Consider the following 24,738-nt stretch of genomic DNA (forward strand, 5'->3'; position numbering starts at 1 on the left):
AACATTCAAAACAGAAAAATATAACTCTTTCTTCAGTCCCTTTTCCTCAACAAAACAAACATCTTAACAGACAAATTAAGTGCTAATTTGTTTGTGATGATCTAATGAATTAAATAAAATAATTACTGACAATATATTGAACATTTGTTATTGAGGAAAATTATATTGCAATAATTATCATTATTGTTTTATTGCCCAGCCCTACTATACAACGAGTCCAATAAAATAAGTAGAGAGACAAAGACCAAGAGTAGCCTTTTCTTTATTAGGCACCCCTGTGTTGTTGCGGGTTTGTTAGTGGCCCGGGGCATCTTTCTGCATGGGTCACTTAGCTTACTAAATAGACCCCTCCTGAGCCAAGAGGGGGGGAGGACACGGCTGATGAACTTTACAAGGAAAAAGGGACTATGTTTTCAGCGTGAACTCTATCGCTTTCATTTTGGCTCCATGGGGAACACTGGCCTCTTGTCTCCTGTTATTATCTTTCTTCTTAAAGCGAGTTCTATTCATGCAGCGGCCCTTCCTGGTCTTTGTCACTTCACTAGAAACATTGCTTGAAAAAGCAGCGTTATACTAGACATTATACTGGCAGTAACATCAAGGGACGCACACTGGTCATGTCCATTTTTCTCAATTGTGCAACTTCACCTGTTGGTTTAGGATTTCTCCAGGGTAGATGGTGGCGCAGGGTCAAACTGCCGCCCAGATTCAGCCCCGGGTACCTCAGGTTGTGAGAGAGCCGGTGTCTGCTACTGTTTGTTCAGGGCACCTACATGGATAGGGACGGGATGGGATGTGATAAATATGTGTTACGCCATCCTGGTCAATCTTTTGGTCCAAGAAGTGGCCAGTTACACAATGTGTTGGCCAACAGAGGGATTTTTTTTATCAAACTGGTGGTCAATGTCTTACATCTTGTTTTTATAGAATTTTACAAGACATATCTCTTCCACTGGGACAATGAAGTCTTTTTTTTTTTTTTTACCCCTCTCCCTCTGGATGTCTGTGTCTTGCATTTTGAAAAGCGAAGAATAAAAGCAGTCATTTTGGACTCTGGAAAATTCTACATCCCAATAATGAAAGTATTTGTCGCCTGAGGGTACTGAAAATATTCTTGACAGTTTAACCCGCTGTAAAGAATCATATTGATGCAGCTCTAATAACGGGACGTATACGGTCATGGAGCGTGACCAGTCTGCGTCTGAAGCACTTATCAGGATGGTGATTAGCACAAGAGCTGACAAGAGCCGCTTTAAGGAGGGTCTGCGTTAACTATCTAGGCTTCAGGCAAAATGAAGTGGTACTGGCTTTGTAGTCTCTCCAGACCATAGCTAGCAAGAGTTAGCCCATCAAAGCTTCTCCTCACCTCTAGAGCTAGATCCCTACAGCCAGCTCATCAGACGCTCTCCTCATTTGGCCCTCAAAATTTTCCCTATGTAACCCTGCAGCTAACGACCGCTGATGACTTTTCCTGAGACACAACCGCATCCAGAGTGAAACGTAATGCTGTGCATGGATGAACTGTCTGACTGATATGTAGCACATGGTGTGCGTGTTGGTTACGGCTATGCTTTTTGTTTTCAGCAGTATTTGAGTTATATATAGCCCCTACTTCTGACCAATACTGGCTACAGGTTATTAGTGGTAGATTAGAAGTTATGTTTCGTAGCACTTTTAAATACTGAGGCTTTGATACGCTTAGATATGAGAAATAGGATTTTAAAAATGTACCTTGTGTTCAACTTTGAGGCATATTTTTGGAATAATATACAATACTACCTAAAGCGATGTCATGAGGGCGGTTTTGGTCAGTTTGAAGGTGACGAGAACAACCCTATTGACAGTGATCAATATCATCTTCCTGCCTGCACCAAACCACCCTCCATTACCTTATCCTTTTGTTTCCCCAATCCTAGCAAGTTTGCACTCTCACATATTGATTCACAGTAATGTTTGATGTATATTTAATGAGCTGCAGGGCAACGAGTTCCTGTACTTACATTTGACTAAGCGTTTTGGGGCTACGGTTGTTGGCAATAGCTAAACTGCATTTAAATGTACTGGATATCTCGGTGTGCTTCTGTACCAATGTACCATCCTTTGACTGGATTTGTATTGTATACAGAATAGATTACAGATCAGCCTTCTCTGATCCTGATAAATCAATTTAATCCAGCTCAGAAGATGTGATAGTCTCTTGTGTAGATCATTTACAAGGCTTCTTTAATAGCTGTCCTTGAGCCCTCTCAAATAGTAAAGGCATGCTTTGTTGCCAAATCAATAGTTAAACCATTAACTTATACCAAATATGGCACCAGACTATACTTAGATACTATTAAACTATGGCTATCTACTCAATCTCTTTATTCTCGCTTCATTCTTCTTGAATGTAAATACACTTAGAGCTTTATTCTTGTTGGGCTATTAATGGTTGTAGGAGTTGAGGCCTGAGGGGACGTTCTCAGAAAGTGTTTCATCTTTGTTTTTATTAATGTCACACTTGTGGCCCGTAGACATGGACCCCCAACTGTTTTGGAATGCCCACAAGGTCGGTCTCTCTCTCTCTCTCTCTCTCTCTCTCTCTCTCTCTCTCTCTCTCTCTGTCTCTCTCACACACACACACACACAAGCACAGAGTAGTGTGTTTGTCCATGTAGGCTACATAGGGAAACATGCTATTTCCGCTGTAAAGGAGGATCCATTGCCAACAGGGGTCAGAGCTCAAAGTTTAAAGATCAAGAGGCCACACAGATGCACCATCTGGCCCACAGAACCTCAAAATAACTGGCAGCACCTTCCATCTACAACACTTCCCAATCAGAGTTCAGTTTTGATCTACGGTGTTGCGCATCTACAATACTTTACCTGTGACTGTCTAGACTAGGATACTCTTCTGACTAATGTGCTCGGGATCACAGAGCGAACATTCACCTCCCGTGGGAGTGTGTAAAAACACACCAGCTTGCACACATACATAGGCCCTCTCTTATCACACGAAGGAACGACGTCATCGGTTATTTGTAGAGGCTTATGCTCGTTCATTTCAACCAAATGAAAACAGCAACAGACACAGCACCACGCAGAATGAGTCTCAACATAAATAGTCTGCTCGCCATAGAAAGTCTCACAAGTGTAAAGTGACAGATTAGATTTCCTGTAGTACAAATGGGGGTTCTGTGGGCCGCTCGTTAGTCACGTTGTCTCTAAAGTGAAGACATGAGCTTGTTAAAGATGGCTGTCTAAATCGGGCTTTTATTTGATGTAAGAGTGGGACCATAGCACAGCTGCCCTCACTGAGTCATTACCATCATCACCGAAAGAAAAGGGAGAGAGGCCAGGAGAAGGATGTGGGGCTAGGAAGAGTGAAGAGAAACAAGAGGGTTGGTGTCAGTCAAATAAGGGAGAACAGTGCAATCCATAATCATGTAACTTCCTCTGAATCTCCTTGAAATGAGGATGTAAATAGGAAAACATTTTTGTGGAGGCCAAAGTCACATGTTTATTGTTATCAGTCAGTCTGACAAATGTGGTTGTTGTCAATTGTTCTGGATTGTGGTTTGCAATAGTAAGGTGACTGTCCTGCATGCTAATGTGCACAGATGGCTAGGTGATATGAACTGGACCAAGGACTGAGGAGCTTTGTGGGATAAAGGTTGTGTTTTGTGTGTATGTGTGCATATATTACCATAGGTTGCATTTGTAAACCAGCCTCGTGTCTCAGTGTACAACTGCTGTAAATCATCTACGTCTGACTTTATCCATGATTTTTTTAGTCTTTACCAGTAAGACAATGAGCCCCTCTTACATTCTATAAAAATCAGACCAGCAGCCACCCAATGTATTCATCTTTCTATTTTTTAACCACTAAGCTTTTCTGTTTTCTCGATCTGCCTGCAGCAGGGTGGAGTTTTCTCTCTGCTTGCTAGCTTGGAGAGAGCTTGTTAAATGACTGTTGTTGGACGAAGTAATTCTTTCCATTACATTAGTGTTTTTAACACCAGTGAGCTAAAGGAGGGGCATCTCTCTATGTGCATGGAAAGGACTTAATTCTACGAATGTCGGTGGATGCCATATTATGTTTTTCAGCACTTTTCCAGCCAAGTTCTATATACTGGATTCATTTGAAGACATATATATTAAGGATATGTTAGTAAAGTAAACACCTTATGTTTGTTTTGGGGGCTAGTAATAAACGTAGTAGGTGTGCGAGAGACCCAAAACCTGAAGGGACTTGAAGGGATGTCTATGTATCAATCTCTATACTCTGGATTTCAATGATCACCCTCCCCCCGCCATCTTCTCCCACATACACAGTCAAACAGGCTGTTGTGATAGACCTCCCACATACGCACACACAGCAGAGGCAGCCTTTAGACAAGTGCGAGCCACTCAGCAGCCAGCAACAGCAGTAGCTGTCCTGATCCGGCCAGACAGCTATTCAGGAGAGGGAGGTGGAGAAGGAACAGTAGCCAAAACAGACTACCCCAACTCCTGCTGTAATCCCTCATGTCCCACTCCAGGGGCTCCTCTCCGGGGCTTTTCCCAGCTTAATTGGGACTGTACCGCCGTGCACTGCTCACACAGGTAGGGGAACCTCCTCTCGTGGAGGTGTTTCTGCTTTTTCCTTTGCCAAAGCTTTGACTAACTTTGAGGCAACTAGTGTGTTGTTGTTCAGGCATTAAGTGTGTAAAATCAGCTGAGCTGTGTGACTGATAATCCTAAGAAGTTAGGGGAGCTCTTCTTTTACGACTTATGTCTATGTTTATCGTCGCGACTGATGCATGAAAAGAGCGTGCGCTCATGTGGATGGGAATGCATGCACAGCCCTTAACTTGATACTTAAGCAGTTTCATGAGCTATATAAATGTGTTATGATGACTTGATTTGGAACCTGCTGTCTTAGCAGCTGACTTTCCAGAGGAGACAACATAGACTTTAGTGGAGAATTCACATTAGCAGCTACCAAAAATCTGAACATTTGCATCACAATTGTTCTTTTTTTGGCCATGGTTTGTATTGACTGTGGTAATCATGAACTTGACTACCTCAAGTATTGAGCTGATTAGACCACAGGTACTGACACTGAAGATGCAGTCTAAATGGCATGTGATACTGCAACAGGCCATTATCGGTCTAGACTGGGCTAGAAGCTACCGCAGCCTCTTTTTTCCCCACATGTGGTCCACCAATGGACTGTACCCATCAAAGTAAAATTGTTAAGGGATTAGTAGTAGAAAACATACAATGTGAGTTTCTGTGGCCAAGAGCCACCAGATTTGTTTCCACCAGCAGCCTAACAGTGTAGCTGCAACAGTGCGCCATTTCCTTGGCAAGTTGCCCCGGGACAGCCAAGGAGACCTTGCAGTACCCAGCTTGTCTACGCCCACCAAGCTCTATTACAGAGCCCTGTATTCACTAAAGCTGAGATCAAGATATCTATAAGTTACAGAGACACAGACAGCTTCTTTATGCAGCTCCTTTCCCAGCTGTAGAATCTGATTTGGGTATCAGGACAAGTCTTATCATGGGTTATGAGATTTTGAGAACTTTAATACTTTGGTAGAAGAGGACTCGTCTGAAAAGGTAATGTTTTTCTCTGGAGAATGTGATTTTCTTTTTTGACATTACAGTTTTGAAGAGCAGACTCACCAATAGCCTTTGATCACATAAAAATAGTGATGCATCTGTCTGCACTGGTGCACTGTTGGCTGTGTGAGATAATGCAGGAGGGAGGGAAAAAGTACATTTAAGCTGGTGTGTGTATGTGTGTTTCAGCCTTTACGCTTTGACTCTCAGTATGTTGGGTTTTTGTTTTGCTTTGGGTTTCGGAGGCCAGGAAAAGCCTCCAGGCCTTCCTCACTCAGTGAGTCTGATTTTCCAGTGATGACTAAATTTTTCTGATTAGGCACCCTACTTCCTCTTCACTGGACCTGGGTGTGGTTATGTGTGAATGTGAATGGTTGTTAATGTACTGTATGTGTGCATATGCATTTGTTCAGGTAACACAATCTACTTTGCAGCATTCCATCAGATCTTATGAGTTGATTGCCGTATTGGTAGATTAAAAGTCTCAGATGTCCATTCATCTATCTGTTTTCTACATCAGCGTATCCCGTTCACAGTTGTGGGGATCGTAAGCAAATAAAATCAACAACTGATTCCTCTTTTATAATCTAAGTATTCCTCGAGTGGCACAGATGAACTGCAAGGCAAGCTCGTGTGATTTCATTGTTTTTTCCACAGTACATGCCACAGACACTGGTCATTTCCAGAAGCTGGTAGAATAGATGGACATGAGCCAGTATTTGATTTAATGGCAGCTGTTTTGGCCATGCCCACACAATATCCTGATACCCCATCTCTATGATAGCTCTCCACTCTTCGCTTCTTAGTGGCTTGTTGAATCCCGTGTTACTTTATTTAGAGGATTACAGATTTATTTCTGTAATGGCAAAACTACTATGGCTCTAAAAATACATGAGCGATTGAAAATGAATGGGTTGTGGAAAGCTGAATTATTGTTGTATTTGGCTTAATCTGATTCTAATGAGCATCTCTCGTACTACTCTGTTTTAGAAGTCATCCATACCCAAGGACCACTGGACGGCAGCCTCTACGCCAAAGTTCGTAAAAAGGAGTCCGTTGAAGGAACAGTCACAGCAAACGGGCTCCCACCCACTGCTGCTGAACATGCCCTGCCTGCAGTTGACCATGCCTTGTCAGTGAGCAGCGACTCAGGAAACTCTACTGCCTCCATCAAAACTGACCGAACAGATGAAGCAGCAGCAGCCCTTCAGGCTTCCACAGTGAGCCAGACAAACGTTCCTGTAGGTGAGGAGCTACCCTTAGTCCATCCCCACGCCCCACCTGCACAACATTCAATCAGTCCCCAAGAGAAACAGGAGCTTGAGCAGCTGCTGAGTGGCTTGGAGGGTCCCATGCATCGACAGGGCTACCTGTCTACCCCAACCTCTTCTGTTGGAGGCATGCTTCACCTTGTGCCTGCCCAGGTCCATGTCAATGGGCACAATAACATTGACCGTGAGACAGACATTTTGGATGATGAGCTGCCCACCAGTCAAGAGGGCAACAGTGTGGATAGTCTAGGGACATTCTCCTCAACAGATGGACGGGCTACACCAGCTGACCTTTACTACCAGTCTGAATCAATAATCAATGGGCAGGAACATGTGCCATATCTAGAGCGCAGCGTCCCAGAAAAGCCTCTGGAAACCATCAAGCTACAGGTTGGCATATCCGACAAGCCTGTCACTTTGACACAAAATAATTTATCCCCATCCCCTGGTAATTACATGCCTACCCAGAATGGCAATCTGTATCGCTCTCAGTCTTTTGGTGCAGAGTCAAATTCTATGCCACAAGCTCCCGCCCGCACCACCAGTAGCAGGGATGCCGTCCAGCGTGGCCTCAACGTTTGGCAGCAGTTCGGCGTACCCGAGGAGCCAGTAACCGAAGGCCTCACTTTTGGTCCACTTCCTCCTGTAGCAGTAATGTCCAGCCACCACAGCCTCCCACAGTTCCCTCATCGTCACAGCGCCTCCCAGAAAGAAATTGAGCAATCGATTGAAACCCTCAATCTCCTCATGTTGGACTTGGAACCAGGTCATTCGCTGGTGCCAAAGTCCCAAAGTGCTCCACTGCGGGAAAACGTTGTAGTTACCACCCAGCCGTCCTTCTCCCAGAGCCAAACCAGGCCTTCCTGCCAGCCTGATGTCGCCGTTCATACCCACTTTTCTGGCCCTACGTCCAGCCGGGCCAGCCACTCGTCACCGGCTCAGATATCACCTGGGAAGCCTAGTACACCAGAGCCTGCACCTGTCCAGGGATCTCTGAGTAACAGATCTGATATGGCTGGAGCCTGTCCTTCCTCACAAGCCTCTGCCTCTGTAGCTGGTCATACCCAGCTCAGGCCCATCAACACCTACCCACCAAGCACATTGTCCCAGTCTGCAGAAGTGTCTGAGCCCCAGAGAAGCCCTTGTGCTTCCTCAGCATCACCCCAGCCAAGAGACAATGAACCAGATGAAGTCTTCAACGTTGAAGGTCTGGTGGCCCAAAGAGTGGCTGGTAAGATCCACCATTAAGTTATTTCATCCTGATACCTATCTCTATTTGTGACCTAAGCACCTTTCATTTAAACATAAAAGACATCTTCAAATGTATTTATGAGATCTCACACATTTCTATTGTTTGATAAAATGTTTGGGGAGGACAAAACCATGCTTAAAATCCAATATTTCCACAGACTGAGCCACTCCCCTCCTACATTTTTCTTTGTTGGATGGCTTTAATTTCGCCTGTCTGAAGCACTTTCATAATTCTGAGCAAACTGTACATCTTTGAGATCACTGCGGCTGGAAAAATTTCATTCGTAATGTCTGCGTTTGGAACACTATGTGACAGACTGCTGAGGTCACAGATGTGACTTCCCAACACCTTGACCTGCAGAAGAAGGAAACCACACTATTTCATTTTCAATAGCATGATGAGACCGATAAATACGGTATGTCATGTCACAGTTAGGTCACGATGCTGGTTAATTCTCATTGTACGTACAGTTAATGCAGTCCGTCTGCTCTGATTCAAAGAGTTTTACTCTGATGTTGGGCTGGCCTTGTCATTTTACAGTCAGCATTGTCTATAGAACTCACACTCCCAAGATGTTTCAATGATTCTTGGTTGTAGCCTTCCCCTATAGCGTGAATGTCACCTCATCAGTCCCCATCACTCAAGCTCAAACAGGAAGTGTTCTTTCCTGTCCAGCAGGTTGACTGTCCCTAGATAAGCACATCAGACATTCTGCAGAGCAGCAAGAAATGGAAGAAAGTCAAAGTAAAGCAGTGTGATAGCTGAGCCCTCAGATTACAAATGCAGAAAGAGGTTTTCTAGAATCAACAATACAGTTCACTTCACTTTACTACCATTTAAATGTAGACCAAATTCTAGTTTAATACCTATATGAGTTGGAAATGTAGTGTATTGTTTGTTTGAGGTAAATGAGAACCACGTCGGATTACTTTCTAATTCCTGTATTATAGAAATCATCCCCTTTTCATGACTTGTTTGGAGAGAGAAAAAAAAATGTTTCAATTCTGGTTTTTAATGTGGCATTTATAGGTTAGCATGCACATCAGCACTCATAGGTTAAAGTCCCTGAACCTGAACAGGTATGAGCATCTTTTCTATACATGGAAAATATCTGTCAGTTACCTTCTTGTTCACTTGTTCTTCTTGTTCTTGTCAGAGGCGGGACCTCTTCTTGCTTGTTTTCCTTTTCCTTTTTGTTTTGTCATCATCATTCTTCTCTCTCTCATCATTCATCTGTTTACCCAGAATACTCGGCTCGTGTCCAACGTGTCATCCCAAGCATTACCTCCTCTCAGTCTGAGCACCGCCGTTCTCACTCCCTCTCGGGTTGGTTCTCCCATCCTGTCTGAAGGAACACTTAAAAAAAAAAAAAAAAAAAAAAGAAGGAGAGGTTCTTTTTTCAAGTGTTCCTTCAATTCAAGTTCAAGTCTGTATCTGCTTTGCCTTTGAGTGCTGTGGGCTTTGTTTTGCATTTCATGATCTGTTTAACTCATTTTGCTTTTTGTTTCACTTCCTCTTTGTCCCTTTCATAAATAACACATTTTCCTTTGTCATCGTCGGGTTTGTAGAGCAGCAGCAGCAGCATCCTGTCTGCATACATACTCACCCTTCATTCCTGTTTGTTCTGAGTTGCAGTTTTCTACCTCAAGGTTAGGTAATTACGTCAACTGTGGCATAGAAAAAAAATTGGGTAATGTTAAAGTTTCACAAGAATGGGACAAGGGAAGCACAAAGGAGGCTCTGTCCCTTGCCAGGAGAGTGCATGTCACAAGATCCATTTTGCCAAACTCGGGGAACAATTCCAGGGCCAGGATACACTGGCCTCATTCAAGGCTGCTTTTTTTCATTCGCACTATTTTGAACATTTACAAAGCCAGACAAAGGACACCAAATCTAGGAGAGAGACCACAGTCCTAGTTGGAAACATCACTAAAGCTGTGTGTGTCCACCGGGAGACAGCGACCACAATTCTGACAGGATTCCATTTAGGGTGTCAGGGGACAGTCTGCCCTCATAACCGCAGACAGCCATATCCTTTTTAATGATGCAACACAACGTCAAAGTCAAATGTTACAGAGTAGATCTTGGATTGTAGAGTTGGAATGAAGTTCTAATGAGGTCATATCTGCAGTCATCATGACGTTTATATTGTACAAGTAGTATTTACACAAATTTTATAGTATTTTTATAAAGAAACTTTTACGTTACTAATGCAATTTTGTTGTTGATCTGAACTGACCTTGTCGGGAATGCATTCCCCTCAGTCTTACCTTAGATTATCTCTCTCAGTTGCAGGTGTACACATGTGGAGACGGTGTTTTCCCTCCTTTAAAAAAAGAAGAAAATAAAGATTACCCATAAAGTTTATGTTTTTGGAATCAAACCCCGTGGTAATCCACATGATAACTGGATTTTAAATAGCTGACAAATGGGAGGAGAGGGAAAAAATAATGTCAGTCCTCGAGAATCTCCAGCCATCCCACCTGGAAACCATTAGCCGTCGCTAGGGCAACAGCGCAGTGTTTGACTGTACTCTACTGTAGAGCGGTGCATCGTGGGTACATCTGGTTCTCAGTTTCCAGCCTCGGTGCAATGGTGGGTGTGTTTCTGTTTGGGGGTGTTGACTACATGCTTTTTAAAGCTGTTTCAAGATTTTTTTAGCCAACACCCTGCCAACACCAAGCTATTTTAAGCTGAAGGTAAATCAAGCACCCTAAAAGATGTCATGTTATCATTGGTTCCTTTCTATTATGTAAAAATAGTACACTGATTTATTAATTATTACTTAATAATGGTGATACAAAACACATAGAAGGGTTGAAACTTCTTCGGATATTTTATTTATGTTAGTGACCATTTAAGTATTCAAAATGCGTTATGTTTTTCCCCACCAGATTTTCGATAACTCTGCGGCGTGATTGGCTCTTACTCGTTGCCTCTGTTGGTTAGGTTGGATAAGATTACAGTTGAGGCAGAGTAGGGGGCAGGATTGATGCAAAGTTGTCGTCGGGATATTCGTATTTTCCCAGTTTCAGGCTTGTAAGGCGTGTGTCTCAGTGTTTCTCCCATGCATGGAAATGATCATCATCAAACTGACAAAACCCCTCCGTCACATTAGTTAGGTCACTGTGAGCTTATTCCACCTTGACATTTAGGTGTGAAAGAACTCTTAGAGAGAAAGAATAAGTACTCCAGGGCTTTTGTCGTAATCACAATATGATTTCAAAATCTGAAACATCAAGTAACACTTAGAAAGAGAGGGTAAGCTGCCTGAGTACCATTCTCCTATTATCCCCCGTTTCCCCCCTTGTTTCTTAAACCTACTGTATTTCCCGTCTTTCTCCTATTAACCTTTATCTTGTTCCAAAGCGCAGGGCAGCCAGTGACTGTCTTTCACATTGGCTTTGCTGCTTTGGCCAGCATTTCATGCTTTGCTACCTCGACCCGCCAGTCAATGCCATCGCACATTAGCTTAAAACTCTCAGCTCAAATGCTGTTTGTTTTATGCTGATCTCTCTCTCTCTCTCTCTCTGTCTCTCCCTCTCTCTCTCAGTTCAAGCCAGATTAACTGAAATGAGCTTACTGGCTGCTTTGAGGTTCAGCCAGCACTGGCCACATTGAGGCATTAGATAACCAAGAGTTTGCACCAGAGTATCAGAAAGTCTGATTATTTGTGTGAGAGAACATTTTCCCCCTGGAACTCCAAAAACTAGCTACTTATTATAGTTTCAGCTGATGCTAGAAGGGGTGAACATCAATTTAGGTAACATGTCCAATGTCAAGTTTTTACTTTCCCTAAACTTTTGTCTTGTTGTGGATATCAATAATTTATGAAATTGAGAATTTGTTTTGTTTAATTTTTGTGACTTAATGGGCTTCAGTTGGATCAGCAGCTCACCCTTCATTAACCTTGTGTGTGTGCATGTTTAATTCAAATGTTTTAAGAACCACAGCCTCCTGCATATCCTTTGCAGTGTTTTGATTGTCTGCAAAATGCACACGATGGCCTGTGCAGTGAGCATTCACAACGGCTGACAGCCATTAACCTCTGGTGACGGCGACTGATTTGCTTGAGGAGAGCAGTGCAGCCCATGCTTAATTTTAACACTCACTCGCGTGTCATCTCAGGTGTCCAGGCCCGTGCAGTGTCCTTGGACGAGCCTGCAACTCTGCCCCGCCGTCGCATCACCAGTGACGGCCAATACCAGAACGGTTCTGATGACGTCCCCTCTCCTGATGTCCCAGTTCGCTCCCCCATCCGCTGCGTTTCTCCAGAGTTTGTAAACGCCATAGCGATGAATCCTGGAGGAAGACCCAAGGAGGTAGAAAGCACACATTCTGGATCATGGTTTTGCACCTTTTTCTTTGCACGTTGCCGTGCGTATGTGGTTTTTCATGTGATTGTTCCGCTCCCCAGAGACACATGCACAGCTACCGTGAGGCCTTCGAGGAGATGGATGGTGGCCCCATCAGTCCTACACCCACAGTTGGTGGTGAGGTGTTTCCCCAAACCCCTGCTTTCCCCATCTCGCCGCAAACCCCTTACTTCAACCTGTGTAAGTTCCCCCTCCAGCTGACTGAGGGCACTGTGGAGCTCAGGCATAAAATGTCACACTCATCACAAGTACTCGACAACAGGTCATGTCATATGATATCTTTGTATATCTACAGTGGGTTAGGGTTACTCAGTACTTATTTTAGTAGTGATTCAGCATTCATCAACTTATGAATGTCTTTAACTTGTGATGCTGAACTTCCTGTAGGAGAGGTCTTGAGGTGAAACACCTTTCATCGTGTTTTAAGACTCTCAGCAGTCACTTGCGGTACTTTGTCTCGACTTGTACAATAACTTCTCTTTTTATGTACGTCTTCCTTTGGTTTATTCCGAGTAGTGAAAAATTATCCCCACTATTACCTCATCTCATTTTCATTCAGATTGTAAATTGGCTGCATTTCCAATGTCCAGCGAATGAGTGGGCGCTTGCAGCGTTCTGGCCGTGCGTTGGCTCATCAAAATGCCTCAGTGGCCACATCTCGTGAAGACTGAATCCCTCTTTTCTCACAAGAATGTCTGCAGTCATCATTCAGTAGAGGCTGAATAAGTAAAAAAAGGGAATGAGAGAGAGAAAAGGCCAAGTCGGTTTGGCGCAACTGATGTGCAGCCCGTCTTTTTTATTGTAACTGTTTCACAAACAATAGAGCAGATCTTACAAGAAAATTCATGTTTAATTTATTCACTAAGACCAGAAAACGGAAGGGATATAGTTAGACTCACCATCAGACAAACACACACCCCATTTCCCCATCCCGCCCTCTCCCAACCCCCTCACTCAGTCTCACATACACCCCACACTAAAACAAGAGTCATGTATTAGCTAAAGTGTCTGTTGCCTGTCTCCCCCAGGGCACACCCATAAAAGTTAGTCATAAAGACACACCATATTTTTAACTCCCAATCTGTCGCATAACATCAGTGAGTACGCGGTGACACTGAACAGTAACCTTATCTGAGATTAACAATAAATCTTTGGGGATAAATGTGAGGAAACACGTGTGTCCCTTCATTTTTCTGCGTATTTTATGGACCCGAAACCAGATTATCTTTTTCTCAGCTAAGCACAAAACATGGTTAACTGTCATCAGTTAACTGAGATTAGTTTTGCAGTTATTTGCAAAACTTGTTAAAGCTGCATGGTGAGCTTATTGATTAGTGCACGTGACACCAGATTAACTTACCATTACACCCCTTCATTTTGAGAAGGGTGTCCTCAAATCACATTCCAAAGCGTTTACTTCACCTGCCCTGCACACACCACCCACAATTAAATGTGGGGCATCTACGTTGCAAGTACAAAGAATAGATTTGGATTCTTTGGTAAGTGGATGATGCATGTCTCTCTACCGGAGTTCCACTGTCCCACAACGTCAGCCAAATTGATCCCCCATTCCTTAAACCCTGTCCCTTCTGTCTACCCCGAGTGACCCTTTATCCATCACTCATCACAGTTCTGCACCGCTTTGGCATGAGAGCCGCACGAGAGCAGCACTGGCAACAAAACGGACACAATGTAGAACATGCCCACACACATCAGACAACAGTTCATTTTGTCCTTGAAAAAGCAAACAACCTGCAGGTATTTGCCTTTTAAAATAGCTAATAAATGTGGCACAAAAACAGGGAACATGAACACACATCCATAGACCCATACACATATTGCACAATGACACACAGTTATTGAGAACGTGTGCTGCTCTCTGTGTTGCTGTGGTCATCACTGTTTGGGTTCCTGTTGCTGCCTTGTTTTACCACAAACAGCACCCTGCCTGCGCTCCCCTGGCAGTCTTAATTGCGCAGCCATTTATGTCTTTCCTTTTGCTCATTATGCTAGAAATATGTGTTTCCAGAGGGGTTTTTTTTTTCTCATGATTATTTGTGTTTACACTGGGGGGGAATAAAGGAGTAGCTGGCACTGTAAAGGAGAACTAGAGGTGCAAGACAGCTTCATGAAGTGGAAAGAGTCACCTTGAATAAAACACCTAGCAAAAATAGGTGGAAGGATGACTTAAGGCTCTCGTGGCGACACACTCTACTCCTCATCTTTCCCTCCAGTGTTAAGGTCAACGTAGCGGAGACTGTGTCAGAGTTGCCGTCTGGTGTCACTGCCCATTTGTCGCATTGTGATTGGTCACATGCATGTTTTGTCACTCCATCAGAGCATGAGCGCATCCCTCTGAACATGTCGCTCCTGTGTGTTAAGCTGTGTTGTATTTATTTATCGTCTTGACAGTTGTTTACCTGTCGATTAGTACATGATTACCAAGACGCAAGGTGAACGGACTAGATTGCCATTCAAAGAATACAGCAGGCCTTATGGAAATTGTGTTGGTTTTTATACACAATGGCATAATGGCATTCCAACTTAGTCATTTTTTTCCCAAAAAGGGATAAATCATTGTTAGACTGTGTCAGCAGGTAGCAGTTGTCAAGATGTCTATGATGTATGCTGTGTGTGTGTGATGCTGTGTGGTGACAAGTGTCCCGTTCCCTTCAGGTCGGTCCCCTCCTGGTCTTGCCAAGACTCCACTGTCAGCCCTGGGTTTGAAGCCCCACAACCCAGCGGAAATCCACCTCAACCAAACAGGCTCAGGTTGGTTGTTCTGTAACACTCTCAACCTTCGGTGGTCACTGTGGCAAGACAGGGAGAGGCAAGAGCCAAATCCAAGTTGTTACTGGTTTTATAATGTAAAGTTAGTTTTTTTGTTTACATCAGGAGCTGTTGTAAAACAGATATAAAACATGCCTACGCGTGATCAGCTGAGAAACATGAAAATGAAATGATATTTAAATGGTCAAAAATGATAGATTTAGCATTTGAGCTGATGTAATCTTTAGACACTTACAGCTAGTGTACGAGCACAATAGTGTTAATTTTGTTAATTTAAGTCCTGTGTCAAATGTCCTTGTTAGTTTTTTGTCATATTTAGTCCACTGTATACTATTTTTCTATAAGTCTGGGTGTTTTAGTCAAAAACAAATCAAAAGTATTTTAGTCTAGTTTTAGTCATTAACCATCATTTTAGTCTTTTCTAACTCATTAGTATAATTTTGATCAGCATTTTGGTCGACCTGCTAGAACCAAAATAGAGATATGATTCAAATGTCAGCTTTGTTCTCTTTTATTGCAAAGGAGAGATACCTCAAATCCCAGGTGGTTAGCCTTGATATGTCGCTTCTACTTCGTAGTGTTTGTTTTGTCCATAAATATTATAACCACATTGCTCGCAGTCCGATATAATTAGGCACTCTGTTTTTTTGTGTCCACCTCACTGTTTTTGTTATTTGAAATGGGACCGAATATCTAAGCGCCTCTTTCTCCCTAGCATGTTGTGTTCATCACCAGAGTTCGCATCCTCCGCAGCACAGTAACGTTTACCTCGCCCACCAGGCGTCGCCCGGCACTCAAAGCACAAGGAAGAAAAAAATACCGCCGAATGAACACACCGTTAGAGTAAAAATTTAGAGGGAGAAAATATGGCCTGTAATATTTTGTCTCCTCATTAAACTGACTTTATTAACGTTTTAACTTTATGAATTACATTTTAGTGTCGTCATTTTTCGTCAACAATTGTCACAGTCAGCGTTTAAGGACATTGTCGCCTTCTCGTCTTCGTCTCGTTATAGTCAGGGAAAAAAAGGTCGTTCACGAACGTATTTCGTTTAGTTCCGTCTGACGAAAGTAACGCTAGAGCAGAAGAAGCTTGTCACCCTTTGTCACAGTAATATCATGAATTGAGTTATTTTGAGATTCACATGCCTGATTAAATGATTATATATTTTTTTTCAAACTCCCCTGCTGTACCTCTGTTTCTTGAAATGATTCTGTCTCTCTGGATTATCTCCAATGATGCTCCACAGATGATGAGAGCACTGAGGGTGAGGAAGGTAAGAGTGCGGGTAGAACGGCGTAGATCGACATTCAAGGTTTTAATCTCCTCCACCCCCTATTGTTCAGTTAAAGTCCACCTTCCATATCATGTGTGGCGTAACCATTTCGGTTTTTGTTTCCTGTCTGGAAAAGTCACTGCTACTCTCACGACTAAATACGCTTTCACAGGCATCTCATTTTTATCTTGTGCACTCTATTGGCAGACATTCATTTTCACGTATTCCTATTTTTTTTTTTTGTCATTATATCACCCTCACTTTATTACGGATTGTTGGCTTGGTGTTTACATCAACATCAAATACATTCCAAGCAGGAAAAACAAAACCACAGTGCTACAAAGCTAAAAGCAATAACATGACGAGCAGAATAGAAGTAAATGTGAGAAACCTTTTTTTGTCTCCCATGCAGCACCAAGAAGCTATGTAGAGTCTGTGGCAAGGTCGGCAGTGGCAGGCGGAGAGCAGCCCACATCACCTCGGAGCCTTAGCCCACCAGAGGAGACTACAGGCCAGCAGAGAAGTCCTAGTCCCTCCTCCCACCCTTTGAACCCACCTTTGTCAAGCAGCAGCCCCATCCAGAGCTCACAGGGGTGAGTGAAATACGTAATGCCGAATAACGTTTTCGGTCCAAGGTCGAAGAGAAAAAACTTGTTCATATTTCACACTGTTTAAAAATAAAGGGTTGTCTTTTGAAGCCATAGGTAGCTTCTTCTTTGCAAGGACATACTCTGCCAATCTCTAAGGTTTTACTTTTTATACGTTTTCAACTCAGATACTCAGATTTTCTATTTAGATAGGTAATCATTACCAACGGTACATGAAATGAACGGTTTGAATTTCTTCCAAAGTCAAACCAACTGAAGAAGTGCACAAATACTTCAGCTGGTTAATAATCTTTTCCAATTCTCTTCCAGTGATCACGCCTTAGCAGAGAGCAGCATCAGCACTCCGTCCCAACGCACTACTGATTCGGGCTTCCGCTCCCAGGCTACAGAGAGTGCCTACCCCACTCCCACCCCCTCATATCAAGCCCTGAATACCCCCACTTCTTCCTACCTGGATTCCAGCTCTCCGACCTCTTCCTACCTTGGCACTACTACCCCTGCACTGTCCTATGTTGGCCCCAACACCATACTAGGGAGCTATGTGGCCTCAGATCCCAGCCCGCCCACCTCAGATCTCTCCCAGACAACTCTCAGCCATGGAAGTCCTCATGCGCAGCACCGGACCAACATCCATGGCTCCACCCATAACCCAGTCCCTCAGCAGCGCTCAAATGCTAATCAGGGTGGTTTCATCATGGGTCAGCAAACATCACCAGCTAATGGCTTCGAGGTGGGGATGGTAGGTCTCAATGGCAGTCCCATCCTTGGTTGTCATCTGTCTCACGTAGCTCAGAGCAGCCCAGTCCTCAGCAGACAGGCCTCTTTGGGACAGGAGTCTCAGCGGAGCCCGGTTCTCAGCAGGCAGCCGTCCCTGGGCCAGCCCATGCAGAGCAGCCCAGTGCTCAGCCGACAGCCATCCGTCACACATCCCCAAGGAAGTCCAGTTTTGGGGCGACACCCATCTGTATCACAGGTATCCCAGAGAAGCCCCAGTTTGGACCGTCACCCCATGAACAGCGGTTACACCACCCCAGACGAGAGACACGGGAACCTGTCGCGACAGAGCAGCTCCTCGGGCTACCAGGGACCACCCACTCCCTCCTTCCCCATCTCACCTGCAGGCTACCAGGATGGGGGGATGATGGGGATGGGTGTAGGGTTCCGGCAGGGTAGCCCAGCCCCTGGTTTCCAGCCACAGCTTCCAGAGAAGAGGCGCATGTCCAGTGGCGATAGACCAAACGGAGCATTGTCCTATGGCACGCTGAACGGGAAGATAATGTCCCCGGTGAGCGGAGGAAGCACTCCCAGCTACTTCCACACCCTCTCGGACTTTTCAAGGTTCAATTTGCCAGGTAAGGACATACAGTATCTGGAGTAACATCTGCATTTCAGCAGCACACGAGCTATACAGAGTGACGTCGGACAATTCTTGCATATTCTGTGACATTCTTTTTGCTTTAATTGCAGATGGAAGTCCTGAGAGCAGGCTAAATGTCAAGTTTGTCCAAGACACGTCCAAGTTCTGGTACAAGCCAGACATTTCCAGGGAGCAAGGTAAGATGCTGAAAGATTTTTCCCTAACTGACCTTTAGTCTAACAATTCTGACCCTTTAATTTCTTCTTTTAACTTCTACTTTGTGTTCAATCAAATATACCAATCTTCTGGTGCCAGGTGCCTGCCGGGGATCGGCCTGTTCGATTCAATTCAGTTTAACCAAGGAAGACATGTACTTAGCAATATTTTGGCAAAAATACGATTGCATCATATAGAGCATAGTAATGGACAGAGCAGAAACGGATTGTGCTGCAGGACTGGTTTGATAAGCTTGTATGGATGCTCTGGTACTGTTTTTGGTGCCTCCTATGAAGCATGAAAAATGTTGTTGGGATGACTGAACGCTTGTTATTCAAATGTTGAGCTTTTGTTAAACCTGAAGTCATGGCGTTAAACAAATCCTAACATAATCACTTGAGATAAAAGCCCGTGCAGTACACATACACAGTGATGAATATGCATGGAGACAAAAACACATGCACGTACCAGTATGTGCACATCTCTGTACTGTGTGATTGGTTGTGCGTTTCGGCTCTGAGGTCAGTGGCTATTCGCTGCCCCATGCGCATTTGCTCATGGCCCGTATTGGATTATATCATGTTAAATACAAGCACATGCTCAACTGCAATGACATCACACACACAAACACACACACAGAAGAAAATCCACACCATATGTAGAGCATTAGGGAACATCTGCATGAGTTGCTCATCTCATCCATCTTCCTTCCTTAAACTATCACATGTGGACAGGCGGTGGCATTGAACTAAACAGAGAAGAAGTTGATCTAAAGCTCTTCTACTTGAACAATGGAGTGTCTAAAACAAAGTGCCGTGTTAAAAGTTGTAGTTTTAATGAAATACAGAGTGACTGCACTTTTTTTTCCAACCACAGGTCCGGACGTCACCTGCTCCTTTGGTTTTTGTTCGTTCGTTTAGCTTTTTGCTACTTTTTTCTTTAATTGACCTTGAACCTTTAATGAGCTGACTTTTTCTGACTTCTAAAGTAGGATACCGAAGGTTAGCCATTGTGATATTTCAAGGTTTTTTTTTCCCTTACATTTTATATGTAGGGTACTGCTATGTGTGCGTCTTATCCTGTTTTTTCATGCTGTATGTTATTACGTTTTAACTGTGACCTGCCAAGGGACTGCAGATGTACTTTAGATCCAAGCTAACTCTGATAAAAATACATCAAATTGCAACAGCCCCACTTGTGTCTAGTCAGACTGTACAGTTACATGTACGTTTACCATCTTAGTGTTGTGTGTTAGCATAATAACATTTTCTAATTAACACTAAACGCTAAATATAGCTGACTTTCAAGGCGATCCATCTGATAGTAGGTGCATGAGCGTGCATTTGCCTGTCACTAGAGCCGTGCTTCTGGCACGGCATTAAATACAAGAGGGGATCATGTCCACTATTCCCCAAGTGTCCGACTGCCCTTACAATTAATGTTCTGACAGTATAATATAACTGAATGTCCACTGTGTTACAGCTATTAGCCTGCTGAGAGAGAGGGAGCCTGGAGCCTTTGTCATCCGGGACAGTCACTCGTTCAGGGGGGCTTACGGCTTGGCTATGAAGGTGGCCTCTCCTCCACCCTCAGTGCATCAGAACAAGAAAGGTAGGGGCGGGATGGTGGATTACATGAATGGCTATTTTAAAGCAGTTACTAATGCAACAAGTATTTACTTTGGCTCCGTCAGAGTTTTGTGTAGCTCTTCTTTCTCCCTATTTTGGTCTTTGGTCAGCAGGGTGGAGACAGAATTAAAGCTATTATCTTAATACCAAAGATTTGAAGTGATGTCTCCACGTTAATCAGCTCTTTTGTTGCTCCACCCTCCCTTTTGTTGTTGCAGGTGACATCACCAACGAGCTGGTGAGGCACTTCCTGATTGAGAGCAGTCCTAAAGGAGTGAAGCTGAAGGGTTGTCCAAACGAGCCTTACTTTGGTTAGTGGAAGCCTGCTGCCCTCCCTCCTCTCTGAAATACACACTCACATGTGCACTGACAGCTTAGTGAAGCCATGAAGAGTTTGGAGGGAAAGTCAAACATGAGGGTTCCTTTTGTGTGCCTGCCCTGTGTATTTGTCACAGATCTGAAACCCTTTCCACGTTCTGAAACGTGTAATCCTACTGTAATTATAGTATGGACTGAAGTGATCTAACTCATGATCGCCCTACTAATTATACTGCAGGGCTGTATGATGTGTGTTTGTGTGCATATACTGAGAGAGACAGTGCTCCTCTGCCAAATCCAAAAAAATGGGGCGAGCTGACTTCTGTACACTTTTGTCTTCCTCTCCTGTCTGCAACATATAACTCAATCCACCGCTCTTTTGCTTAAAACTACTAATCCTAAAAGGATTTTTCTTACCACTGTAAATCTAACAATCCATCCAACCTAAAAAGATGAGTTATGGGGATGGATAGACCTCCTGACAGGAATAGAAACCAGAAGGGTCAGTTTTTGTTGAGGAGAATTAAATTGTTAAAGGGGAAGTGCATAAAGAAGTATAATCAACAGTATACAAATATATAAGAAGACACAAATAGTAAATAACTTTGCCAGGGCTAGTCTATATTATATAAAATATATGCTGAAAGTTTTCACAGCATTTTCACTGTTGGATTTAGGAATTAAATTGATACGATGTACAAAACACCACTGAAACTGGAACAACATTTCCTAAAATACTCATGGGAAGTAATCTAAATCAATACTGTGTAGTAGCATTAAGTTTAGTGGAATTGTTTGTTCCAAAGACTAGAATGAAATTCAAGAAATGTTTGTGACTGTGTCTTGTGTCTGTTTGACAGGCTGTCTGTCTGCCTTGGTCTACCAACATGCCATCACCCCACTGGCCCTACCCTGCAAACTACTTATCCCTACAACAGGTTTGTGGGTCGAACTATGTTTTCAGCAACGTTCCTGCATTTTCAAGTGATTCTTTTTTTGCTTCTGAGGAGTTATTTGTGTTTTTAGATATGATTTAAAACTGATTACCATACGTTTCTTAAGTGCAGGTAGACATGCAGTATATAATATCAGTGGTCAGATTGGAACCTGTAACTAAAGTTACCCCTGCAGGAGCTTAACTTTTTGCCAAAACTAGTAACATCCCATCTCTCTTTTGTTTTATGTAGATCTCATCGAGGAAGTGCCAGAAGTCGCGACAACAAATCCACTGGTTGAAAGGCTGAAACAAGGAGCAGGTAAAACATCGACTCAGTGTCATTGCTAAAAGCAGTCATTTGACAGTTTTTGAGACTCAAATACAGCCAGTACAGCTTTCCTGTCCTTTTCATATTCTGACAACATGAAACCCTTGTTATCCCAGTGCAGAGGGCCCCTGCTGATTCCCATGGTAAACCCTGTGCACTTTTATTTGGAAACCTAAATCTGGAATGTGCATCCTGATTGTTTGTCTGTGTATGTTGTGACATGCAAGAAAGAAAACTTATGAATGGCCCCGTGTAACAGAATTCCCGGCGAAGTTTTTAGGTTTTGTCTGTTAACGTTAGTGTCCAGCTTCTTGTCCATAACAGGCAGAATGTTTTATGTGGAATGATTTGGATTGATTCATTTCTAAAACTGTTTGACTCCAACTTTGTTCCAGAAAGCATGAGCTCTAATGAGAAGACATCAATATTTTTGCATGAACAGATCAGAATCTTATTAATACCAGTTTTAAAGAGGATTGATTTTGGAATAAACACTATTTGTATAGTTTTGTCTTTGCAGAGTGACAGAAATGAAATGTCCACATCATTGGATTTTGTTGTGTGACTGGGACATCTGCTCTCTTTCCAGCATGCAACGTGCTCTACATCAACTCAGTGGAGATGGAGTCCCTGACAGGCCCTCAGGCTGTTGCCAAGGCCATATCTGAGACACTGGCTGCCACTTCTCCCCCTACTGCCACCATTGTGCACTTCAAGGTGTCTTCACAAGGCATCACGCTGACCGACAACCAGAGGAAGTAAGTCTGGATACCGCCTATCCCGTGTTTAACGGCGTCTTGAAAGATGCTGATCATAAGATAAACATTGCATGACATCTGGAGATTTTGCTGCAGACAGCAAACGTCACGTTTTGTTTTTAAAGGGCAAGTGTCAACATGAGGCGCTGCACACAATCAGAAGCAATAAATAACTGCTAACGCAGGATTATAGGATCAGGGTCTTATTCTACAGTATTTCAGTTAAGAATTTTAAATCCAAACTAAACCACACTTAAAAACCTCTGCATTACAAGGAAATCCCAACCTACATATCGACATGGCCAGTGTTATTGGCCAATTTAAACTGATCCGAGATATATTACCGTTTCCTGCAGCCCTGTCTCATCTGAAATACAGAGAACGTCCACTAAGGTCAGAAAAGATGACTCTCTATTTAATATGTTATATAATATTAGGCTATTAAACCTCAGGTAAAATGAGCAGTGGTGTTACAGCAAAGCAGCCTCATATTTAAAAAGTCGGGACTAACAGCCCACTCAGTCACAATCAGGTGCTGATGTGTGAGGAAAAAAATCACCACAGCACTACAGGTCAGAAGTTGAGTCAAGTGAAGTTAGTTTGACAATCACCGGTTGGACTGAGTCCACATTGAGTTAAAGTTGCTTTAATGTTCATATTGACCAGCTAGAATTGTATAATCGATGGCTGTGGTCAGCGAACCAGTTTCCTGGTGGAAGCCAAGTGTTGTTCATGCTGTAATTACAAGCATGATGTATGCAACCTCAGGATTAAAGCATATCATCTACCACTCCAAACAAGTTCACATTCCCACCATGTTTCTCCTTTATTTTGGTGTTTCTGTAATCTCTATTTTGATTTGCTGCTTTTCTAGGCTTTTCTTCCGACGGCACTATCCCAGCAACGCTGTCACATTCTGCGATATTGACCCTCAGGACAGAAAGTGAGTACATAGACTGATGAAATGATTACTTAACATACCTTTAGTGTATTTTTAGGCCACTGAGATGCAAAATGACTGATAAGGTCCAAGATAGGTCCAACCATTATCCTTAATTGCTCTATGTCCATTGTTTTTATTATTATTGCTAATATTACTGATCGGGCGAGTCCTGTCTTTCACGCCTTGGATACAGTTGCCTTTTCTCATACCTAAAAACATAACACATACTTTCTTCAAATCTTTACAGGTGGAACAAGCCTGAGGGAGGCACGGCCAAGTAAGTACAGTAAACTGCTAATGTTGATCTGACATTTCTACAGAACAAGGGGGGAGGGGGTGTTACGTGAAGTACGTGATTCAGTAGGGAATATTCACCAAGGATTTTGTCCCTTAAGTGCCAAAAAGTAGGGCTGCACGATTAATCTAATCACAATCGCGATGTCGTCATGTGTGATTACATAACCACAAAAAAGTGTGTGAGACGCTCTCTTCTGTGTGTGCGCGCTGCAGTCTGCTCATTATCCTCGCATGTGCCCATGAGAAAAATGATTTATGAGCAGTGTGCCAGTAACTTTTAAGACAACAACCTACTGTAACCCCCTCCCACCCCGCCGCTAATCGTTCAAAACATAGTCGGACTGGCCACCGGAGAACCGAGAAAAGGGCCAGTGCTCCGGTCGCTCTGTGACAGAGAGACGGCGGCGGCAGCTGAAGCAGTAAGAAAGAAGAAAACAGGCCGAAGACAGAGAATGTTTGAGTTTGGCTCGCCGGCCATTTAACGCCATTTAGCTGCATCTGTGACTTTTGTTGTTCAACATGTTCAGCTTTTCACAGAGCCGACGTGCCTGTCAGTCACTTTTCGTCAACCGACCAATCACAGCCCGGATGGGGCAGGATATTAAAAAAAGTTTGACGTGTTACAGCAAATTATTAAATGTTGAACAATATGATTACTGACAAATTAGAGACCAATGTAGAGCTTTTTCAAGGATGAAATAAATAAAATCGAAACAGCTGTGATTGGATTTAATATTCGACTAGTGGTAAAATAGTATACTATCATATGAAATTATTATGAATGTAGTATATTATG

The 24,738-nt window shown here is 43.3% G+C and overlaps 1 protein-coding gene across 10 annotated transcripts in view; it reads left to right on the forward strand.

Moving 5' to 3' along the window:
- tns1b (tensin 1b) overlaps positions 1-24,738 on the forward strand; it is a 198,673-nt gene that overhangs the window by 168,220 nt on the left and 5,715 nt on the right. For 6 of the 10 annotated variants that reach the window (XM_046053606.1, XM_046053608.1, XM_046053613.1 and 3 more), the window contains 16 exons: positions 6,577-8,088; positions 9,355-9,435; positions 12,238-12,431; positions 12,527-12,665; positions 15,162-15,257; positions 16,965-17,145; positions 17,470-18,512; positions 18,628-18,714; positions 20,216-20,344; positions 20,580-20,672; positions 21,540-21,617; positions 21,867-21,935; positions 22,061-22,087; positions 22,534-22,702; positions 23,577-23,645; positions 23,893-23,922. In XM_046053606.1, coding sequence (XP_045909562.1) covers positions 6,577-8,088; positions 9,355-9,435; positions 12,238-12,431; positions 12,527-12,665; positions 15,162-15,257; positions 16,965-17,145; positions 17,470-18,512; positions 18,628-18,714; positions 20,216-20,344; positions 20,580-20,672; positions 21,540-21,617; positions 21,867-21,935; positions 22,061-22,087; positions 22,534-22,702; positions 23,577-23,645; positions 23,893-23,922 — 3,997 coding nt within the window. The remainder of the gene's footprint in view (positions 1-6,576; positions 8,089-9,354; positions 9,436-12,237; positions 12,432-12,526; positions 12,666-15,161; positions 15,258-16,964; positions 17,146-17,469; positions 18,513-18,627; positions 18,715-20,215; positions 20,345-20,579; positions 20,673-21,539; positions 21,618-21,866; positions 21,936-22,060; positions 22,088-22,533; positions 22,703-23,576; positions 23,646-23,892; positions 23,923-24,738) is intronic. The other 4 variants (XM_046053610.1, XM_046053607.1, XM_046053609.1 and 1 more) reach the window with 4 other exon arrangements.

Source organism: Micropterus dolomieu, linkage group LG07 (genome assembly GCF_021292245.1).
Source record: "Micropterus dolomieu isolate WLL.071019.BEF.003 ecotype Adirondacks linkage group LG07, ASM2129224v1, whole genome shotgun sequence".
NCBI lineage: Eukaryota > Metazoa > Chordata > Actinopteri > Centrarchiformes > Centrarchidae > Micropterus > Micropterus dolomieu.